The sequence below is a fragment of the Xiphophorus maculatus genome, chromosome 10 (assembly GCF_002775205.1).
Source record: "Xiphophorus maculatus strain JP 163 A chromosome 10, X_maculatus-5.0-male, whole genome shotgun sequence".
In the NCBI taxonomy this organism is placed as follows: domain Eukaryota; kingdom Metazoa; phylum Chordata; class Actinopteri; order Cyprinodontiformes; family Poeciliidae; genus Xiphophorus; species Xiphophorus maculatus.
Window position 1 is genome coordinate 25174651 of NC_036452.1, and position 22907 is coordinate 25197557.

Sequence of the window (22907 nt, forward strand, 5' to 3'; positions counted from 1 at the left end):
CCATGGTTTTCTCTGAGCGTGAGAAGATGTCTGTCTATGTCAGTAATAGAATTCCGCTAGAATTCCCTCTATAATCGATACATGGCTGGAGAGTATTATCTTTTTTAGACACTAAGAAGAGTTCTGCACCAAGGGGGGAAGAAGAGGTACGAATGAGACCTGCTTTACGTGAGTCATTTATATACTGTTCCATAGTTTGCCTCTCTTGCTTAGAGATATTAAACAAACGGCTGGAAGGAAGTGGGGCTCCAGGAAGAAGGTCTACACAGCAGTCATAGGGGCAACGAGGAGGGAGAGATTGGGCGAGATCTTTACTGAATACCCAGTGGAGGTCATGGTATTCTTTAGGAACATTAGTTAGATCGGGTTCACCAATGGGTTGGGGCGGCTCTGAAGGCAGAGATGGCTTAGCAGATTGCAGGCATTGGTTGAGACAAAAAGGGGTTCATGAGTCAATGCAAGCATCGGCCCAGTTAAAGTGGGGGTTGTGTTTGCACAGCCAGGGGAACCCAAGAACCAGAGGGGCACCCTTAGTGGGAAACACGAAGCATTGAATGAGCTCTTGGTGATTGACAGAGATGTGGAGAGAAACTGGGTCAGTTTGGTGGGTTATGTTGGCCTTAGGTCTACCGTCCAAGGCAGCCACCTGCAGGGGGGAAAGTAATGCCTGAATTTGATATTGCGCAACTAGATCAGGGTGTATGAGATTTTGCTCAGAACCTGAGTCTACAAAGGCTTTGGAAGGGGTAGGAATCATGCTGGATAGTGAGAACAGCAGGAAGACTTAGCCGGAGGTAATCATTCTCTTTAGATCTGCCCGCCAGGACCCCCAGACCTACTGGCAGGCTTTTGGGCGAACCGGACAGGAGGAGATGAAATGTTGAGGGGAGACGCAGTAAAGACAACAACCTGAGGATATATGGCGCTGCCGTTCCTCTGGACTTAGCCGGGCTCAGCTTAACTGCATGGGTTCTGGTGGGTTCTGGATTGGGGGACTGGGCGAGTCAGGGCTGGGAGAACCCCTCCTAATGGGAGGCAGAGAAGGCCGGGAATTTGAGGGTGGGGATCCATCTCTAATTCTGTTATCTAGCTTAATTAGTTCATCTAGAGAGTCAGGTTCATCTCAGCATGCCTGTTCATCTTTCAATTTGTCCTTCAGGGCATGTTGGAAACCTCCTTTAAGAGCTGGTTCATTCCAACTTGATTCTGTTTCAAGGGTGCGAAAATCAATGGCAAAATCAGCCACTGATCTATTCCCTTGTCTTAAATTCCAGATTCTTTTTGAGGCAGCTTCTTCACCAAGCTTGGGACAAAATGTTTGTGTGAAGAGCTCAATAAATTCCTCCTAGGAATAATATATGAGGTTCTCTTCACCAACTACGGTCTCGGCCCATCTTAGTGCTCGATCTCTTAGTAACCCAACAATAAAAGAAATCTTGCTGGCCTCATCGAGAAATGAGCGTGGGGAGCGGCAAAAGGCTAACGCACATTGAAGCGGGAAACCCCTGCTTTTCTCTAGCTCATCTGAGTAATGTTCAGGAGTGGGCGTGATGACGTCACGGGACAGAGGTGGCTCAGAAGCAGCTGAAGTTGAGGAGGGGGGAGTATACTCCCCGCTCCGGGTTGGAACGGGAGCTGGAGCAGTAGCGGGGTTAGCTGGAGGACACCTGTCCTGTAAAGTCTGGATTTGATTAGCCATTTGATCTAAATACTGAAGTATGGAATTCTGCTGATGCAACACGACATTAATTGTGGCATCATGCCTGCCCAGAAGGACACCCTGTTTGGACAGCGCGGTCCATAGTTGTGCTGCAGAGTCCGATTGGCCAGATGGTTCTGTAATGATGAGAGGTTACCAGGACCCGAAGGCAAGCAACAACTACAGACACCAAACACAGTTTAACAGATTTATTGAATAGTTAAGTGCAATGGAGAGAGAATGGAGGGGCGTTGATCTGGAGCAGCAGGGAGGAACCAGGCCAGAGGAGGAACTGAGAAAAGGTGAGTGGTTAAACAGGGAAGCAACTGAAGGGAATGATGGTGTAACCTGGTGATGGCTTATGGTCTCAGGGTTAGGATGAGCAGAGGTGGGTACATGGGTTTTCCAGCAGTTGGTACAGTGTGAGGTTTCCAGGTGGAGGAGTTCCAGCAGGAGACTGAGGGTGGACAGGCAGCAGCTGGCTGGTGGTCATGGAGGTATCCAGGGGCAAGGCATAGCGAAGCCGTGAGGATCAGGTAATTCAGGTTAGTGTGAGCACCAGAGAGTGGTCAGAGTTGGTACTATGAGGAGGGAATAGATGGGAGAGGAATTAGAAACAAGTTAAACACAATAAATGCAGCACAGAGAGCTAAAGTGTACTACTGTTGAAGCAAAACCATCTGGCGTCTGCCTCAGGGAAGCCGCTCCTATGGCCTTTGCTGATTGGTGATGATGAGCACCAGCTGGATCCCGTCAGCCTGCCACCCTGTAAATGTAGAGAAACCACTCCCCTGCAGAACCCAACAAGAGCATGCTCATTGCTATTTGATTGTTTTCGTCACCTGTGATGGTGGCAGACATTGCAGCGGGAGCAAGGGTGAGAACAGTCATGGGTTACTTCTTGCGCCTTGGACTGTGTTCATAGTTGAGCTTTGTTTACCATTATAGCATTGTCTTAATTGCTATGTTTAATGGTGCAGACAGTGGTGGTTTCTGACAAGGGCAACTGCCCAGGGAGTTATCTTATTAGGAGTGGCAGGAGACTTCTGCGGATTGTGGCACAGAGATGGAAGCAAAGCAGAATGAAGAAGAGTTTGAATTGATAATGATACTGGTTAAATTAATTTCAGCTCTAAGTATTTAATATCTAGGCGTTTTTATGGGAATGTGAATCTTTCAGATCAATTTGAGAAGCAATTTTGATAGGTACACTTCATTTTATTGTGTCATGTAGTGCGGGGAGCATATTTACATGTTTTCACAGTAAATATTAACATCATTTGATTCAAGAAATGGCAAAAGAAATATGTTGAAAAACATACTTTTTGTCTTGACTTGGTCTCAGGTTAGGTGGTCTTGACTACAACACTGCTACATGGCTCCTTTGTTGCATGTCCTCCCCCACCCACCTTCTTTCCATTCCCTTCCTGTTGGATTTCTTTCAAAGTGAAGTTCATGCTATGTTAGGACAGGAGACAAGATGTTTCCATCCCTGAAATTATGATGCATAGAATCACATATCTAAATCTAAACTATGTTACAGAGAGTAAACACAATAACAACATGCTTTATCTGTGGCAGTGTTCATTAAAATGGCACATTACTGATGTATTAAAATTAAATACGATAGGTACACTTACTGATATTGTATTAGCGATTAGGTAATGCATTCAGCAAGTACTTTTACTACTTAAGTATTTTTAAAAGCCAGTGCGTTTTTTACTTTTACTCACCAGGCAAAAATTCATGTTCGATCGTGGGATATATGGTGTTGAGCCACACGGCAAGAGCAACACACTTCACACAAAATGATTTCTCTGACCAACCTTCAGATTCCAGAAAATACAGTAAAAACCTACTTTATCACACGTGTATATAGAGTAAACAAACAGGGCTGACAACGTAGAAGCAATAGCAATAGTTTGTGAGCTTATTTTAAGTGATAAAAGATGTAGCAAAAAGAAAAGGCATTGGATAAAAGCATGTATCTCGACTTGTGCATTTGTGGATCTTGTCCTGTGCATTTGTGAATTATGAGACTGTTTTAGCTCTGTATTCCTCCGCTTCTTCCTCTTCAACCAACCTGAATCGCTTTTCTCTTGCTTGACGCTGAGGGTGCAAAGTTGTCCCATTCTCTTTTATTTTGAGTGGAGATGTCCATGGCACAGCCGTAGTTTGTCTTAAACACAGCTGCTCAACCCGCCATTTTGTTGTGACCCCCTTTTCTGCAGAAGACAGAAAAGCTCAATTTTTTTCACATTATCTCTCTCATACTGTCACAAAAAAGAGATAGTTTTATAAATATGTAAAGAACATGTTTTTTATATATATAAAAGCCACATACTGTAGCTTGTTGCAACCAAGTAACTGTTGCAACATGTGCAACCATTATTTGGTTGTAAAAGACTAGACTTAGACTTAGACTTGTACTTTATTGATCCTTTGGGAAGACTCCCTCAGGAAATTGAAGTTACCAGCAGCTCCCAGGCAAAAAACAAAGATAACACACAGTAAGCAAAAGTGCAAAAGAATACAAAATACAAATTAAATACTAAGGTACACACCAAATGTGAGTAACCAAAACCTTAAATTATGCAAGAAAAACCTTAAATTATGCAAGAAAAACCTTAAATTATGCAAGAAACAAGGAATAAGAATATAGAATATAAAAATATAAGTAAATATAAATACAACACAAAAAAATATAAGAATTTGGCGGATAAATTGACCAGTGATATCGTATTGCACTATGTGGTTTGACCTGATAAGTATGGAGAAAAATACAAGGGGTCACTACTCCTTCCACCCTCTGTCCTGTGTCACCCCCCCCCCCCCCCCAATGAGGAATTGTACAGTCTGAAGGCATGGGGGACAAAAGAGTTCTTAAATCTATTGGTCCGGCACTTGGGAAGCAGCAATCTGTCACTGAACAGGCTCCTCTGGCTGCTGATGACGGCGTGTAGAGGGTGGCTGCTATCGTTCATGATGTCCAGCAGTTTGTTCAGTGTCCTCACCTCTGCCACCGTCACCAGAGAGTCCAGCTTCATGCCGACCACAGAGCCGGCACGCCTGGTCAGTTTGTCCAGTCTGGACGTGTCCTTCTTGGATATGCTGCCTCCCCAGCACACCACGGTGTAGAAGAGGACACTGGCAATCACAGACTGGTAGAACATCCAGAGCAGTTTGCTGCAGATGTTAAAGGACCGCAGTCTCCTCTGGAAGTACATCCTGCTCTGCACTTTCCCATACAGGTGGCTAGTGTGTTTTGACCAATCCAGTTTACTGTCCAGCCACAGCTCGAGGTATTTGTAGGAGTCCACGACCTCAACCTCAGTTCCCTCTAATGCGACTGGTCTCGGCTTTGGTCTGGACCTCCCAAAGTCTATAACCAGCTCCTTCGTCTTAGCGGTGTTGAGTTCCAGGTGGTTTGTGTGGCACCAGAGAGCAAAGTCCCTCACCAGACAGCGATACTCCTCCTCTCTGTCGTCCCTGATACATCCGACTATGACTGTGTCATCAGCATACTTCTGTATGTGACACAGCTCCGAGTTGTAGTGGAAGTCAGAGGAGTACAGGGTGAAGATAAGAGGGGCCAGCACAGTGCCCTGGGGGGCTCCTGTGTTGCTGACCACAGTGTCAGACACGGTGTCCTTCAGCCTGACATACTGCGGCCTGTTGGTGAGGTAACTATGGATCCAGGTGACCAGGTGCGGGTCTACTCCCATGCTGTTTAGTTTATCCTGGAGCAGAAGGGGCTGGATTGTATTAAAGGCACTGGAGAAGTCCAAAAAAGGATCCTCACCGTGCCGCTGCCCTTATCCAGGTAGGAGTGGGCCCGGTGCAGCAGGTAGAGGATGGCATCCTCCACACCAACATCTGACTGGTAGGCAAATTGCAGGAGATCCTGGGCATGTTCCACCTGGGGTCTGAGGAGGCCGAGGAAAAGCCGCTCCAACGTCTTCATCAGGTGTGAAGTAAGTGCCACGGGCCGAAAGTCATTCAGCTCGCTGGGCCTGTTCTTCTTGGGCACTGGGACGATGCAGGATGTCTTCCAGAGGGTGGGCACTTCCCTTAGCTGCAGGCTGAGGTTGAAGATCCGCTGTAGTGGCTCTCCCAGTTCAGTAGCGCAGGTCTTCAGCAGCCTTGGACACACCTGGTCCGGCCCTGCTGCTTTCCTGGGCTTGAGCTTCCTCAGCTGTTCTCTGACCTGGTCTGTGGTGAAGTGGGGCGGGGGTTGTGCTGAGGTGTGTGGGGGGGTTGTCAGTGTAGTGTTGTCTGGGGGGAGGTGTGTGGTAAGGAGCAGGGGTGGCTGCAGTGAGAGAGGGGGTTGGGGGACCATGGACTGGTTGAACCTGTTGTTCAGTTCGTTTGCCCTCTCCATTGTTCCCCCAACGACTCTGGTCTTTGTGTTGAGGCCAGTGATGGTCCTCACACCTTCCCAGACCTCCTTCATGTTGTTCTCTCTCAGCTTCTGCTCCACCTTTCTCCTGTAACTGTCTTTTGCTTCCCTCACACACTGTTTCACCTCCTGCTGTGCTGCCTTCATGGCCTCCCTGTCTCCTCTCCTGAAGGCAGCCTTCTTCTTATTGAGGACAGTTTTGACTTCCCGCGTTACCCATGGCTTGTTATTAGGGTAACAGCGGACAGTCTTGGCAGGGGATACCACATCTGCACAGAAGTTCAGATAGTCCGTCAGGCAGTGTGTCAGCCCCTCTATGTCCTTGCTATGCGGGCTGAACAGTGCATCCCAGTCCGTGGTGTTATAACAGTCTCTCAGAGCACTCTCCATCTCAGGGGACCACCTCCTGATGGAGCGGGATGTTATAGGCTGCTTTTGGACCAGGGGGGTGTACAGTGGCTGTAAGTGAACAAGGTTGTGATCTTACTTCCCTAGTGGGGGCAGGGGTGTTGCTCTGTATGCATCCCTCACATTGGCATACAGGAGGTCGATTGTCCTGTTATTCCTAGTGTGATAGTCAACAGCTTGGTGGAAAGTGGCCAAAGTCACATGATTGAAGTCCCCAGAAATTATAATAAAAGCGTCAGGATGTTGTGTCTGTAGCCTTGCTGTGACAGAGTGGATTTTTTCACATGCAGTGGTAGAGTCCGCTCTCGGTGGGATGTAAATGCAGATGGAGATCACGTGACTAAACTCCCTCGGCAGGTAGTATGGCCGCAGGCTAACGGCTAATAGCTCGAGGTCCCAGCAACACCAAACAGTCTTTACAGTGATATGTCCTGGGTTACACCATCGGTTGTTCACATACATGATGAGTCCCCCACCTTTTCTTTTACCACTCGCTTTCGTGTCCCTATCAGCCCTCACAGCGGTGAATCCTGGCAGGTCCACGTTAGCATCCAGCACGAGGTGGTTTAGCCATGTCTCTGTAAAGATGAACAAGCTGCTCTCTCTGTAGATCCGCTGGTTGTTCAGTGCAGACAGCTCATCGATCTTGTTCGGCAGCGAGTTCACATTCCCCATGATTACAGTGGGAATCGATGGCTTGTATAGCCTCCTATTGTCCGCTAGCTTGGCCTTCAGTTTAGAAATGTCTTTCTTGTGAAATATAACCATATTTTGGAGAGCATTTTCCGCAACATCCATCTTATTCAGGGGTATTGAAGATAATGAGGGTGCACACAACAACACACCTACATTTGATAACATCTTGAACAGTTTAGATAAACATTTTATTTAAAAAAAAAATCAAAGAAAATCACTGTATCTAAAAGTATGATTTATTTTGAAGTATAAAAGTACAATTACTTGGTACCTTTACATGTCATAAACTAAAAACTGTGCAATTTTTATCTAGCATATGACAAAGCAATGCATCATTGTGGTAAAAAGTTTTCATGGTAGATTGTTTTCATGTTACTGGGATGATTCCAGATGCCTTTTAGTGTGTGCAGAAAATGTAGATTCTCAAACAGCAGAAATAAGAAGTGAGGTCAAATCAGACTGAGAGCCCTTGATCCTTCTGACGGAGTTGTAACGTAGAAAGTTGGAGTTCCACTGTATTTTTCCTATTGTAAGAAAAAATGCACAGTAAGATCATAAACAGGAGTCAAAAGTCAATTGAAAAAAGTTGTGACAGTTACGGGAATAATCATGGAACAACCTATTTGTCTTAGCCCTTTATTCGCTGTTCTTTCTAATTATTATTAATCCTTTGAAAACCCATTGAGGTCAAGACCTTTTTCACAAGGGTAACAAATATGAACATCAGAAATATCTATCTATCTACCAATATCTATCGATCTATCGATAACTTGGTCATGATTAGGAGCTACGACTACAGGGAATCTTTGAGTGGACAGTCTGGAATTCCAGAAAATCAAAGTTCTGCGTGCTTGGAAGTCCAACATGGTTTCCTTAGTTCAATATTTTCTTCAAAGAACTTTGTCAAGTAGTCTGTTAGGGACTTGAGACCCGCTCTGAAAGAATTGTTTTCATCATCCCATTCAATATCACCCAACCTACCCAAACAATACCATCATAAAGTTTGGTGATGATACCATGGCAGTGGGGCCACATACAGAGTGAAGGTAGAACAACTGTCTGTGTGGTGTACCACCAACAACTTCCTTTGAAGCTGTATTGCAGTAGATCTGAAGAAAGCCTAACTGAAAACATTTGATTTCAGTCTTGTGAAGAAGATATCCTGGAAGTTCTTTATTCCATAATGGCTGATACAGATATGACCTTAAAAAAAATCCACTATTTCATGTTTGTTTGGCTTTAAAAATTTAAGACTAGAAAAAAGATAATCTAACTTTGTAAAAGATTAACATCCATTCAAAGTTAACATCTACTTGTTGTTTGCACCTAAGAGCAAACAGTTATACATAAAAAGAGAACCAGTCACAGACCAACAAGTGAAACTCCCTGCAGCTTATACTGAAATAACTTCATCTGAAAGGGTCTTGTTTTTACCTGGATGTGTAGTATGGCCATGTCAATGGCATGTGCCTGTAGCAAAGTCACGGTGCATCCCCCGAACCCTCCACCAGTCATTCTACTGCCGAAGACCCCCTCTACCTCCATGGCGGCAGAAACCAGTTCATCCAGTTCTTTGCAGCTCACCTCATACAGGTCCCTGACAAGCAGATCATATTACTGAGCGCATCGTGATTTCTGTTCACAATCATATTTACCTTTACCTCAGGGAATTGTGACTTTCCACCATGAGCTGGCCAAATTCCTTGTAGGACCCTTTCTTTAGGGCTTCAGCAGCTTGGACAGTCCTCTGTATTTCCTCAATAACATGACGAGCTCTTCGATAAGTTACATCATCCAGCTTGTCCTTGGCCTCTGAAATGTGGGGGGGTGGTGGAAATATGAAAGGAATTTGACTAAATGATTGGTCTTCAGAGAACCATGAGTAAAAATAAATAACTATTTTAAAGAGAAGGGTTAAATTAGGTAATGAAAACAAGTTTGTGTGCTTGTAGGTTGTAAAAAATCAGATGAGTCCCCTTTCCCCATTGTTTGTAGTAAAACAAACATTCTTTTTTCCACTTCTGTTCCTGATGACTCATGGTTTCTGTATCTGATTTATCATCCACCTCACAGTGAGTGAGTCAGCAGTATTTCTGGTGAATCCTTGACTTGAGTAAGAGACCAAATCAAGAGAATGATCTAAGCCTGCCATGTATTGAGAAAGTCATCTAACTTTCCATTTCACCCTAGCTCTTCATTGCTGATTCAGTATGAAGATTCAAGTGATTAACCCAGATGATTCATTAACTGACTAGCTTTAGGACCTGCTGTGCTCCAGTCACTATTAAAGACTTTCACCATTTCCCAGGACAAAGAAAGAAAATGCTCACAATATAGATCTATTGGAATATGACTTAACATTTTGTTGAGAAAATGCCGTTTATGCAAAATTACACAGTAGGTGGAATACTGTATATATTGAACAAATCACCAGTTTATCTAAGTACATGTATTTCTAAAGTTGCTAATGACATGCAATTATTACTATCCAGTCCACAAATGTAAATCAAAAACTTTACTAATATGGAATGGCACAAGGAAAAAGCATTCCACCCAGGAAAAACAGACATGGAAAGTTATGGCACCAGCTGAAGTGTATTAGTAATCAAAAAGCAATTCTGCCACACTGCTATGACAGCAGTGTCATAGCAGATTTGTTGTACAAACTTTGGAGATTTAATCTTCCTGCTGTTGTATAATTGCCTATAGGTCCTCAATATATGAGGACCTGTAGAAAGTTGTCATAAAAAAACATCTGAGCTTTCTCACTCTTAAAATACATTCATAGGTGCATCTCCAATCAGCCTCCATGCAAAGAAAATATCATTGGTTTGTCCACAATTATTAGAGAATGTAAACTTGACAAGAAAGGATAAAAATTATCTCAGTTTGACATTTACAACATGGAAATGAGGGAAAAATAAGTTATGTTTTTATGATACACTAAATGTTTGATTTCAACTGCAATTTAGTGCAATGGACAGCTATCAATAAAACCTTACAATTATATTCTTCAAAAGTAATCTGTCTCGGCCTTAAATTTTGAGTTTGCGTGTCACTAAAGTTGTTAGCAACTTTCAATTAAAATTCCACAGTTGACCTTTATTGTGAAATAAATACCTCACTGGGAAAAATCCAAACCATAAAAATATACAAAGTAATATTTTCTTGCATATAAAAATTGAGTAAGACATTACAAATCTGAAGCATGTGACTGCAAATGGTTTTAGATTTTTTTTTTAAACTAACAGGCACTTACATACCGAACCACTCCATACCTTCTAGTTCTTTTATTGTAACATCTCTCAGACTGTCTTTTCCCAGTACAGAGGCAGCCTGTTCACAATGTCTGCGTCTTGTTGGGTACTCACTGCCAGTCAGTGAGTGCTTTACGTTAGAGTTGGTAATGAGGATGACCAAGCCTGGATCTGCCAGAGGGACTGAGGTGGCTTCTAGAGACCTGATTCAGAACAAAAACAAATATGACTTATGACAAAGATTTGTTTTCTGTTTCATAGAGATAATGAAATTGAAGAATGATTGATGTCCTCCACCTGGATGTTTCCCTTTACCTGCAGTCAATGAGTAAAGCCTGTCCCTCCCTGGCAAAAACAGACACAAATTGGTCCATAATACCACATGGTACACCAGCATGGGTGTGCTCAGCCTGCTGACATGCCAGCACTTTTTCCAGTTTCTCTCCATCATCTGTGGGAGAGCAGGAAAGAACAGGGAAACACATACCAAAAAAAAAATATATACCAGAAACATATTTGTGCCATATTTCTTTAGGCAGAAATACACTGCTCAAAAAAATAAAGGGAACACTCAAATAACACATCCTAGATCTGAATGAAAGAAATATTCTCATTGAATACTTTGTTCTGTACAAAGTTGAATGTGCTGACAACAAAATCACACAAAAATTATCAATGGAAATCAAATTTATTAACCAATGGAAGCCTGGATTTGGAGCCACACACAAAATTAAAGTGAAATAACACTACACGCTGATCCAACTTTAATGTAATGTCCTTAAAACAAGTCAAAATGAGGCTCAGTATTGTGTGTGGCCTCCACGTGCCTGTATGACCTCCCTACAACGCCTGGGCATGCTCCTGATGAGGTGGTGGACGGTCTCCTGAGGGATCTCCTCCCAGACCTGGATTAAGCATCCGCCAACTCCTGGACAGTCTGTGGTGCAACTCCTGGACAGTCTGTGGTTGGTGGATGGAGCGAGACATGATGTCCCAGATGTGCTCAATCGGATTCAGGTCTGGGGAACGGGCTGGCCGGTCCATAGCTTCAATGCCTTCATCTTGCAGGAACTGCTGACACACTCCAGCCACATGAGGTCTAGCATTGTCCTGCATTAGGAGGAACCCAGGGCCAACCGCACTAGCATAGCATAGCATTGTGAGCTAGTGCCCCTTGTGAGCACTAGCTCACAAGGGGTCTGAGGATCTCATCTCGGTATCTAATGGCAGTGAGGCTACCTCTGGTGAGCACATGGAGGGCTGTGCGGCCCTCCAAAGAAATGCCACCCCACACCATTACTGACCCACTGCCAAACCGGTCATGCTGAAGGATGTTGCAGGCAGCAGACCGCTCTCCACGGTGTCTCCAGACTCTGTCACGTCTGTCACATGTGCTCAGTGTGAACCTGCTTTCATCTGTGAAGAGCACAAGGCGCCAGTGGCGAATTTGCCAATCCTGGTGTTCTCTGGCAAATGCCAAGCGTCCTGCACGGTGTTGGGCTGTGAGCACAACCCCCATCTGTGGACGTCGGGCCCTCATACCATCCTCATGGAGTCGGTTTCTAACCGTTTGTGCAGACACATGCACATTTGTGGCCTGCTGGAGGTCATTTTGCAGGGCTCTGGCAGTGCTCCTCCTGTTCCTTCTTGTACAAAGGCGGAGGTAGCGGTCCTGCTGCTGGGTTGTTGCTCTCCTACGGCCTCCTCCACATCTCCTGATGTACTGGCCTGTCTCCTGGTAGCGCCTCCAGCCTCTGGACACTACGCTGACAGACACAGCAAACCTTCTTGCCACAGCTCGCATTGATGTGCCATCCTGGATGAGCTGCACTACCTGAGCCACTTGTGTGGTTTGTGGAGTCCGTCTCATGCTACCACGAGTGTGAAAGCACCACCAACATTCAAAACTGACCAAAACATCAGCCAGAGAGCATAGGAACTGAGAAGTGGTCTGTGGTCCCAACTGCAGAACCACTCCTTTATTGAGTGTGTCTTGCTAATTGCCAATAATTTCCACCTGTTGTCTATTCCATTTACACAACAGCAGGTAAAATTGATTGTCAATCAGTGTTGCTTCCTAAGTGGACAGTTTGATTTCACAGAAGTTTGATTTACTTGGAGTTATATTGTGTTGTTTAAGTGTTCCCTTTATTTTTTTGAGCAGTGTATGTTTCTGCCTAATGTTGAAACAACGTTAGGTAGAAGCATTGAATCCACATTGATATTGAAATGATATTGAAAGTGGTTGGTCAATTACATGTTGAATCAATGTTAGGGTTTAAACCATAACTGACAATCAGTGATGGGTCCGGCAACACCGATGCGTCGGCGCATGCGTCAAGAACTTAGACAAACCCTGTGTCGGTGCGCGTATCGCTTTCAGTAAGTCACGTGACCGATACAAGAACTGTTTCGAAATGACATTGGCGCGCCAATCTGTGTTTATAAGGAAGCGAATCTGTCAACGAGATGCATTTGCCAAAAGAATTCTTGATCTTTTACGGTACAGGTTCAACACCTGAGTGAAGTTGGCCCCCCCACCTTCTTCAAATCAGACAAAATTGGTGTCAAACGTTTGTGCTACGTTTGTGCAGCAAAAATTTTCGTTTGTGCCGTTATCATTTTAAAGATATAAAGAAATGTTTTTAGAGGTTATCAAAGGTCAACCAGCCCCCCCACCTTCTTCAAATCAGACGAAATGGGTGTCAATTAACTCAGCTACGTTTGTGCTGGTTTGTGCAGCAAAGATTTATGTTTGTGCTGCTTCGGTTTTGAAGATATTAAGGAAAAGGTAAAGGTCAAAAGGTCAACCAGCCCCCCCACTTTTATTAAATCAGACAAAATTGGTGTCAAACGTTTGTGCTACGTTTGTGCTGGTTTGTGCAGCAAAGATTTTCATTTGTGCAGCTATCATTTTAAAGATATTTAAAAAAGAGTTCTAGGGGTCATCAGAGGTCAACCAGCCCCCCGACCGTCTTCAAATGAGACGAAATGGGGGGCAATCAACTCGGCTACGTTTGTGTAGCAAAGAGAAGTGTTGCTGTCGATCATAACATTGACCTCAAAAGGGCTGAGTACATGCCAAGCACATGTTTGGTTATTTTCTTATTTTTTGTATTTAAAAAGTACAGTTTGTCTAATAGCACCCTCTAGTGATCAGAAGCTAAGATACAGGTCACCAAGATTGTTTTGGGAGGCATTGTAGAAACCTGTTCATTCGAAATAAGACCAAGTTTGAATTGAATTTCTTCCAGGTTAAAATTAAAGTATTCATATTTGTTAGCAACTTACAAAATGATAGCAGTACAAATTACAATTTTTGCTATACAAAAACATAAAATATTTAATATATATATATATATTTTAAATACCCCTGGAGAACATATTTCTTTATATCTTTAGAATGATAGGAGCACAAATGAAAATCTTTGCTGCACAAACCAGCACAAACGTAGCCGAGTTAATTGACACCCATTTCGTCTGATTTGAAGAAGGTGGGGGGGCTGGTTGACCTTTGATGACCTCTAAAAACATTTCTTTATATCTTTAAAATGATAGCAGCACAAACAAAAATTTTTCCTGCACAAACCAGCACAAACGTAGCACAAACGTTTGACACCAATTTTGTCTGATTTAATAAAAGTGGGGGGGCTGGTTGACCTTTACCTTTTCCTTAATATCTTCAAAACCGAAGCAGCACAAACGAAAATCTTTGCTGCACAAACCAGCACAAACGTAGCTGAGTTAATTGACACCCATTTCGTCTGATTTGAAGAAGGTGGGGGGGCTGGTTGACCTTTGATGACCTCTAAAAACATTTCTTTATATCTTTAAAATGATAACGGCACAAACGAAAATTTTTGCTGCACAAACCAGCACAAACGTTTGACACCAATTTTGTCTGATTTGAAGAAGGTGGGGGGGCCAACTTCACTCAGGTAGCGTTAACTGTGGTGCAGCTTCAAGGCAAACGAAAGGTTTCGTAGTTTGGGACCATTTTGATCTTACATCAGAAAATAAGGCATTGGTTATCACTTCGTTGTTGTTTCATCCGGTTCTTTTCAGTTTCTACTTGATCTATCTGAATCCAAATTCAGCTAAAATTGACTCTTAGTTTACTGTCGTGTTATGTTCTGCAGGTTAAGTGTTGCATATGTTTGACAGAGCTGTCTTATTTAAATAAATCCACCTCCTCAATGCTGAGGCATTATAGGGCCAGGCATCAGAATGAAGTCCCAGATACACCTAGGAAAACTCAGGTATACAGCCATTCTACAAATTATTCAGTTGCTTTTCATAAATTATTTCATATAAATGTATTGTTTACTTAATTTTTTTCTACAGCAGGAGAAGTTGTGTCAAAACTTCGTTCACTTAAAAAAGCGCAACAGACTAAATTTCAAAATGTTGGAAAAACGTATTTTTTTAAATGAAAATTTGTGGGGGGAAAAAAATCAGTCCACAAGCATCCTCATTCCAAACACATTCACTTAAATTTTCGTCACTTGGTACATGTTCACATTATTTATTAACTGTATCAAAGAATATCAAATATATTTTTAATTTAACTGAAGATATGACATAATACAATATATAATATACAATAAAATACAATTACTTAAATCTTATTGTATAGACTACATCAAATCAGTCTGTCAACTATGTTGCCAGACCCATAGCAATACAGTTTTGCTATGGGTCAAAACGCTTCATGACGCCTCATTTACCCATCACTACTGACAATGAATCAATGTTGATTTAATTATCATCTGAATGTGGATCTACATCAGGGGTGAGCAACTCCAGGCCTCGAGGGCCGGTCTCCTGCAACTTTTAGATGTGTCTCTACTTCAACACACCTGAGTCAAATAATGAGGTCATTAGCAGGACTTTGGAGAACTTGACTGCACTTAGGAGGTGATTCAGTTGTTGGATTCAAATGTGTTGGACCAGGGAGATATCTAAGAGTTGCAGGACACCGGCACTCGAGGACCAGGATTACCCAACCCTGATCTACATGGACATTTGTGTTGATTTTATATTAAATCAAAGTTAATGAATCAATATTGATTCATGTATATTTTTTGTTCATTAATCATTTTTGTTTTTATGTTACATCATAACATACCATTAAAAGTTTCTTCACAATTTTGTTGGCAGACGATGGGTATTATGTTGTTCAAAGTTATCTTACATTACCATATTTTCAAAAATGTGTGTACACAAACTTAAAAAATGACAACATGGCATTAATATTGCATTTTATTTAAGGGAGTGGAAAGAGGGGAAGGGATGTGACAAACAGCATAAATTGATTCAGTGTTTTTCAACACTGGTCCTCAAGGCACACTGCCTGGCATGTTTTAGGCATTCCCCTGCTTCAGTACACATAATTTCAATTGATGACTGATTAACAGGGTTTTACTGAATTGCAATCATCTGAATGGGATGTGTTTAAGCAGAGGAACATCTAAAACCTGCAAGTTAGTTTGCCTTGAGGACCAGGGTGAAAAAACACTGGATCAGATGTTGTCATTTCAATCATTAGAATTCGACCACAAAACAACATTGATTCAGTGATATCTTTTCAATAATTGGCTAGAACTGGATGACAATTTTTACCTTAACTAAAAATCAACCTTTTGACCATAATTCAACATTGAATTATGGTCAATGCTTGCTATCTGAGAAGACTGTAACATGAAATGTTTGTTTGTGCCCTGGGGATGAAAGAGGGGGAGGTTTGTGTGATTGTATCCAGAAAATCAATAAAATTTTAACTACAAAAAAATTCCAGGTCTGTGCCAGAAAACCAACTAATTGAAATATATTCTACAAACTAACTTAAGTCATCAACAATTCTCTGACATCTATCCAGGCAGAAGGATGTCAGGGAATTGTTGATGGTATGAAAATATTGTGATTGACACATAAGACATTTACTCGTATTGAGAGTATGAACATATTTAAGGCTAAATTTACGATTGTGATTTAAGTTCCTTGACCATTCCACATGCTCCAAAGCAAAATATGTATGTTAGTCTCACCAGAACTGCCAGAATCTAACATACATAATTACTCATAGAATGACAAATGATGTTCAGTCGCTTGCATTTTGTATTACAGTTTCATTATCAACATAGTGTGCACTTGCACCAACGTATAAGCCATTGGAAGTGTGTCTTAGTAAAGTTTTGTGCTGAATATCTAAGATTGGGCTGTAAATTGGCTGGAGCTATACTTGGACTCACCTGGTTTGAGCTGCTGCAGGAAGGTGTAGAAGGCCACCTCCAGAGAGGCAGAGCTAGACAGTCCTCCACCCAGCGGGACACTGCTAACTACCACTGCTCTGAAATTTGGGAGACCAGGAGCTGCAGCAAATAAAACCCAAAGGTAGTGCATATTTCAGCTGTGGTGCTAGACAAGATAACAGTTATGACATCCTGAAAGATCGGATGTAAATCTGTCCCTGCTTGAGTTAATATTACTGTCTTCATGAAAAAATCCCACATAATGCAGATTCTATTTGAAGACATTTGATCAGGAAATCACTTTGTATGATTTTTAAGAAATTAATTTGCATTTTATTGCTGAACATAAGTATTTGATACACTACTAACTATATTCTGGCTCTCACAGGCCTATTATTCTTTAATAAGCCATCCTGTTCTCCACTCATTACCTGTATTAACTGCACCTGATTAAATTTGTTATATAAAAGACATCTGGTAACACACTCAAACAAACTCCAACCTCTCTACAATGGCCAAGACCAGAAAGTTGTGTAAGGACATCAGGGGTATAACAGTAGACCTGCACAAGGCTGGGATGGTCTACAGGACAATAGGCATGCAACTTGGTGAGAAGGCAGTAACTGTTGGTGCGGGTATAAGAAAATGGAAGAAGTTCAAGATGACGGTCAAGCTTCCTCAGTCAAAAGATCAAGATTTTATAGAGCATATGTGCCGATATGCAGCCTGTTGCGACTACTCCTCTTTTTACTTTGCATTTTCCGACTTTTTTTTCTTTTACCATATTGGGGACACAACAATTTGACCACATTGCTTACAGCAGGGATAAGTTGATTTCACCGGCTCAGTGTCCAGACCCACAGAAAACCCTGACGAGTTCTGAAGAGAAGGGCCATGCTAAGACCTTTGAGGGAAAGAAGCTAGGTACATAAGGCATTTGAAATGACGCGGCTTGAGTCATTGTGGCGACATAAAACAAGATGGTGCTGCGTGCTGTGCACTTTGGCATAGAGCTGCACGCTGGAGCTGTGTGGACAGTCCACCGGCCACCAACCCACTAATGGAGCGGCCCACAAGGGAATCCCCTGGTATCTCCATAGGTCAGGCCGCCCCTGGTTTTGAGATATCTTGATTGATTTAACTGTGGACCACTGCATAAAGCGAAACATGCCAAATTGTTGGTACAGTAATTTCACTAATATATTAGTGAAAATGATTTTTTGTGAGCACCAAATGCAATGGGCCAAATCTTCCTTTAGCAGTTGAGGTTCTGCAGTAACTTTTATTCACAATCGCTCACCTCCAGCCCAGATCCCGTCAGCAGTGGTGTGAACCCCAGGCAGTACCGGAGCTTTGAGGTGTATTGCGGTAACAGATGCTGTACCGTTTCTTTATATCATGATATCTGATTATAACCCACAGCGATGGGACCGATTCAGGCTGCCTGTAGCCAACCCGGCATTTAGTCCAGCACTAGGACAGCCTGATAAAATTAAAGTCAAAAGTTTTTTCTGCTGCCGAACCATCTCTGTTTTAAGGCGAGGATGGTTTTATACCGCTATTATGAGGACAATAACAAAAAGAACTAGAAAATTCCTGAAGAAATTTAACCAGGGCCTGCCACAGTGTGCCCGTCGGTTTGGACCCAGCGTTCTGATGCTAGAAATTAGCATCAATGCTAGAGAAAGCTGCAATAGTATGAGGAGATTGACAAGACTGTTGACTAACATTCACTTGCACCATTCAGTATGATAAAGTAAGTGTATCAGCTAAAATTAGCAAAAATGCTAATGTTAGCATGATTGCTGTCACTAGCATGTGGGATATCACTAGGATGTTCTCTATAATGGACTTACTCCAAGAAGTAGAAAAAACATGGCTAATAAGTCAAATAAATAGCTAATAGCTTATTTAAGCTAAAATGCTAATGCTAATGAACTGCCTTGCTGCGCAAGGCAGTTCCCTAACCTGAGAGAAAAAGATAATGCAGAATAATATTATTGCACCGCCTGCGGCGGTGCACTAACCTCAGGGGCATGATGAGGCTTTTATTTTGAAATTTTTGTTAAGCTTAATCTCAAAGGTCCAAACTAATCCCATGTCTAATAGTCATTGGGTTAAATCAGTTATTTATTGCTCAAAAGAGCAATTACCTAATGTAAAACTTCTCAAGGCTTTTATTTTGAAATTTTTGTTAAGCTTCATTTCAAAGTGCCAAACTAATCCCATGTGTAACAATTGCTGGGTTAAATCAGTTATATAATGCTCAAAAGAGCAATTATCTGATGTAAAAATTGTCAAGGCTTTTATTTTGAAATTTTTGTTAAGCTTAATTTTAAATTGCCACACTAATCCCATGTGTAACAGTGCTTTGGATAAAAAAGTCACATAAAGCCAAAAAGAGCAATTATCTGATGTAAAAATATTCAAGGCTTTTATTTTGAAATTTTCAGTATGCTTCATTTCAAAGGGCCAAACTAATATCATGTGTAACAGTGCTTTGGATGAAAAAGTCACATAAAGCCAAAAAGAGCAACTAAATGATGTAAAAATATTCAAGGCTTTTATTTTGAAATTTTTATTAAGCTTAATTTTAAATTGCCACACTAATCCCATGTGTAACAGTGCTTTGGATAAAAAAAGTCACATAAAGCCAAAAAGAGCAATTATCTGATGTAAAAATATTCAAGGCTTTTATTTTGAAATTTTCAGTATGCTTCATTTCAAAGAGCTAAACTAATATCATGTGTAACAATGGTTGGGTAAAATCAGTTATATAATGCCCAAAACACAAGTAGTTCTAAAGGCCAGCTCAGTCCTCCTCTGTAGTAACTGACAGTTCCACCATGTTGTAGTTCTGACATTCAGCTCAGACCTCTTTTGTAGGCACTCAGTGTCCGCCATGTTGTAGTTCTAACCTTCAGTCATTGTAGTTCTAAAGAGCAGTTCAGAGAGGCAGACTAAATTCTATGTCTATTTTGAGTCTAACTGACACTGTTTTGTGTCAGTTAGACTTTTGTTTTGAGTTAAATTTGGCTCGTTTTTTGTTAATTATGTCGCCACAGTTACTCGAAATGCCAACAAAAGTAATAGCTCCCCTCACGGGATTGAGCCTCACGTTTTGATATATATATTGTGAGGGGGCATGCAGCGGTACGAGCCGCATTAACGGTAGTAGGAAGCGGCAGTTATTTTGAGGTGTAGAACAATAGGTGCCTGCCATGCAATGCATAGGGATTACATCCCTATGCATTGCTATGGGCAGGCCCCAATAAAAACAAATTTTCTAACTTCAACATCAGACCTACGGTTTTATTCAGAAAAAAATGTATGTTGAAAGAAGTGCTAAACAGGCTGTATAACTTTTTTTAACAGCATGTTAATATTACGTGTAATTTAATAAAATACAGGAAGTGAAACAGTATTCTACGTCCATTTTCACCAGATCGTATGTTTACCCCTGTAGTGCTGTATGACACCCTTCACATAGTTTGCCCAGCGAGGTAACCCTGGCGACAGAGAGCATCCATCGCCTGTCAAGGTGAAGTCAACTCTCCGGGGTTCATCAGTGTCCACCGCTGTGGTTACCACGGTAACTTCCTGGCCAGAGGTTGGACCTCCAACCACCACGGTCACAAAGGGAAGCGCCTGTTTCAACACAAAAAGTTAGATTTAAGGCATTTACCGGGTCTGAAGTTGTATCATTGACGTAAACATATCCAACCAATAAAGAAGGACAACAATCGCAGTTTTACCATTGGAAGAACAAATCCCTGGTTATAGTCAGTGTGCTCCCCGATCAGATTGACTCTGCCCGGAGCACATGCCGCCGCTTGGGGAGGTTCTTCCGCGAACAGCTCACCGTACCGGCGGCGAGCATCTGACAACAGCGTCCACACGTCAGGGAAATTAGAAACCATTGATATAAAAAGAAGTAGCTAAAAATTGAGCCTTAAATATTAATGGTGACTACTCATCTGCTTTCTGCCACCAGTAATTGGAAAGACGAACTTTGAACTGCGCCACACTTCCTTGCTCTGCAGCTGCGATTGGCTGAAACACGTCACATGACGCCACAGCACAGTTTACAGTTCAACGACCTTGTAACCCAAATTCACATTGATGGGGTTTCGTGTATTATTAAATATTACATTTTGATCTTGTATCAGAACGGCTTTTTAACCTCAAATTATAATGATCCCCATTTCTTCAAAAATTTAAACAAGGCAAACCTGAATTCTTCAGCCTCAATTCACTCAAAGTCCTGCTCCAGAATAAATATTTGTAGGTCTATGTGTTCTTAATGCTGATAAGTAACAGATCCAGAAAAACATGCCCGGCTGGTAGCATCATGCTTATTCTTCAAGGAGCTATTTAACCCTGTAGGTCCAGATCTCAGTTTTGATATGACATCTTTCCATCTTTATCTATTTCTCCTCCTTAGATTTTTAACTGTCCTTTGCATTTTAGAGCTTCTCCCTTTCAATCTTCTGTTTCATCTGTTTATTTTTTTGTTTGTTTGTTTCTGCTATTTATCTTAATTACACTTAATAGATTTTTTTATGCCTTCAGTATTTCTCGTTGTGGCTCCTTTTTACAAAAGCTGTCTGACAAGTAACTTCCAGCCACAAAAATTTAGTCTTGATCCTTCCCTTTTTATTCTGAAAATTAACTGAAATTGTATCAAACAAATCACACTGTCTTGTATCTTAAAGCAAATGAAAAATTACAGATTTACTAAAATCTAAGCAGACTGAAACATTTGTCAGTGTTGTATCTGCTGTCCAACTTAAAGTGTTTAGAAGTTCTAAAAGTTCCTTTGTATAACATCTAAATTTTTATTAATTCTTCATGTAAGTATAATACTAGTCCATGAGCAATAAATACTATGTCTACTGTATTATCTTGCAACTTAAGGTGTATTCAAACCTGATACATTTGGTCCTTTAGCCACGATTAAGTGTTTTATTGTGGTTTTAGTAGACTGTTATGGTTTGATTATTAAATAATCAATGATTTGCTTATTTAATGTATAGTTGTATCAGAAAAAAATAATACAGGTGGCCATTTAAAGAACAAATCATACTAAGAGATTAACCGTAAATACATAAATATTTCCTACTTTAAAAAGGTTTGTTAGGGATTTCTATTTTTTTTTATTAAGAAATGTTGACATCTTTTATTAATTCAGTGTTCAGTGGTCATTTAATGTATTATTAATGTCAGACATAGACCTGCTGACCAGGGGCGGTTCTAGACAGGGCCAACAAGGGTACAGAAGAAATTATGCAAAATAAATGTCTTTTGTTAATACCCAAACCTTCACAATTATATACAATTTTTTAACCTTCACAATTTTACTTTAACAATGAATTAAAATTTATAGTGCTGCACCTTTAGCTGCTGTATTGAGATAGGATCACACTTTCCATCTGCTAGATGAAGATCTGCAACCTGTATCTCTGGAGACACGCATGGCTCTTTGGGTTACGTATTATATCAAATGATGAAATATTGCTCTGTTTTTTTTTGTTTCATTCTTTTTTTAAGTGTCCCCATGAAAAAACACTCACTACACTGGCTCCCATGGTAAATTTGGTCTAGGACCAGCCTCCAAACCCAACTCCTTATTTGTATAAATAGTTTAGTAATGGTCTTTACAGTACCAGAATTTTCACATAACTTTAATACTTTTGGAGCCCTGTCTGAGGATACATTTTGATCATTAAATTAGGTGTTATGATCAGTTACTCAGTACTTGAGTAGTTTACCAAATACATTTTACACTTGCTTAATTAAACGTCTTTAAGGTATGCTACTCTGGTGGGAGTACAATTTTCTAGTACTCTATGTATGAATGGTTGCTCTATGGATCACTTTTTAAAAACAAGAAACACTGCCATAAAATATTATCTATCACTGCAGCGGCCATCCCTCCCCATGAGAGTAGAGCAACACGCGCCATGTTGAGCGTCCCTTATGTTAATTTCTGAAAGGTGGCAACTCTAGTCGATGGGAGACAAAGTAGCATTCATGCTCTCTTAAAGTCTGACTCAGATTTTTGCTAATGGTTTTGAATAAAATAAATTATCTAAACTAAACATTTTATCAAAATTTAAATACAAACCATAGGATTTGCAAAATATCCAACATATATTTTGCATGAAGAGGTTGCTGAAGCAGAATCAGAGGATAAC

The 22907-nt window shown here is 41.3% G+C and overlaps 1 protein-coding gene across 8 annotated transcripts; it reads right to left on the reverse strand.

The window, feature by feature from the left end:
- Positions 1-1893: 1893 nt before the first annotated feature.
- On the reverse strand, positions 1894-20750 carry galk1 (galactokinase 1). 8 transcript variants are annotated; one of them, XR_002753389.1, is made up of 9 exons: positions 20466-20750; positions 20169-20358; positions 16711-16830; positions 10775-10910; positions 10481-10662; positions 8864-9014; positions 8637-8799; positions 3783-3924; positions 1894-3157 (listed from the first exon to the last, which is right to left on the reverse strand). XR_002753389.1 is itself a non-coding variant. In XM_023340805.1 (8 exons), the coding sequence occupies exons 1-8, from the start codon at positions 20628-20630 to the stop codon at positions 3880-3882; spliced, it is 1152 nt and encodes a 383-aa protein (XP_023196573.1). In that variant the 5' UTR covers positions 20631-20750; the 3' UTR covers positions 1894-3879. The 8 variants fall into 8 exon arrangements, 2 of the variants coding, with proteins under 2 accessions (XP_023196573.1, XP_023196572.1); XR_002753388.1 differs by having other exon boundaries at positions 1894-3191; XR_002753385.1 differs by having other exon boundaries at positions 1894-3525.
- Positions 20751-22907: the final 2157 nt, after the last annotated feature.

Bases quoted from the DNA above. Each gene is read 5' to 3' on its own strand.
- galk1 (XM_023340804.1), bottom strand. From the start codon at position 20,630: ATGGTTTCTAATTTCCCTGACGTGTGGACGCTGTTGTCAGATGCTCGC. The intron at 10,911-16,710 runs GTGAGTCCAAGT...GCTCTCCCACAG, and splicing joins CCTGCAGCAGCTCAAACCAG to ATGATGGAGAGAAACTGGAA. The intron at 7,727-8,636 runs GTAAAAACAAGA...TTCTTACAATAG, and splicing joins TGGCCATACTACACATCCAG to GAAAAATACAGTGGAACTCC.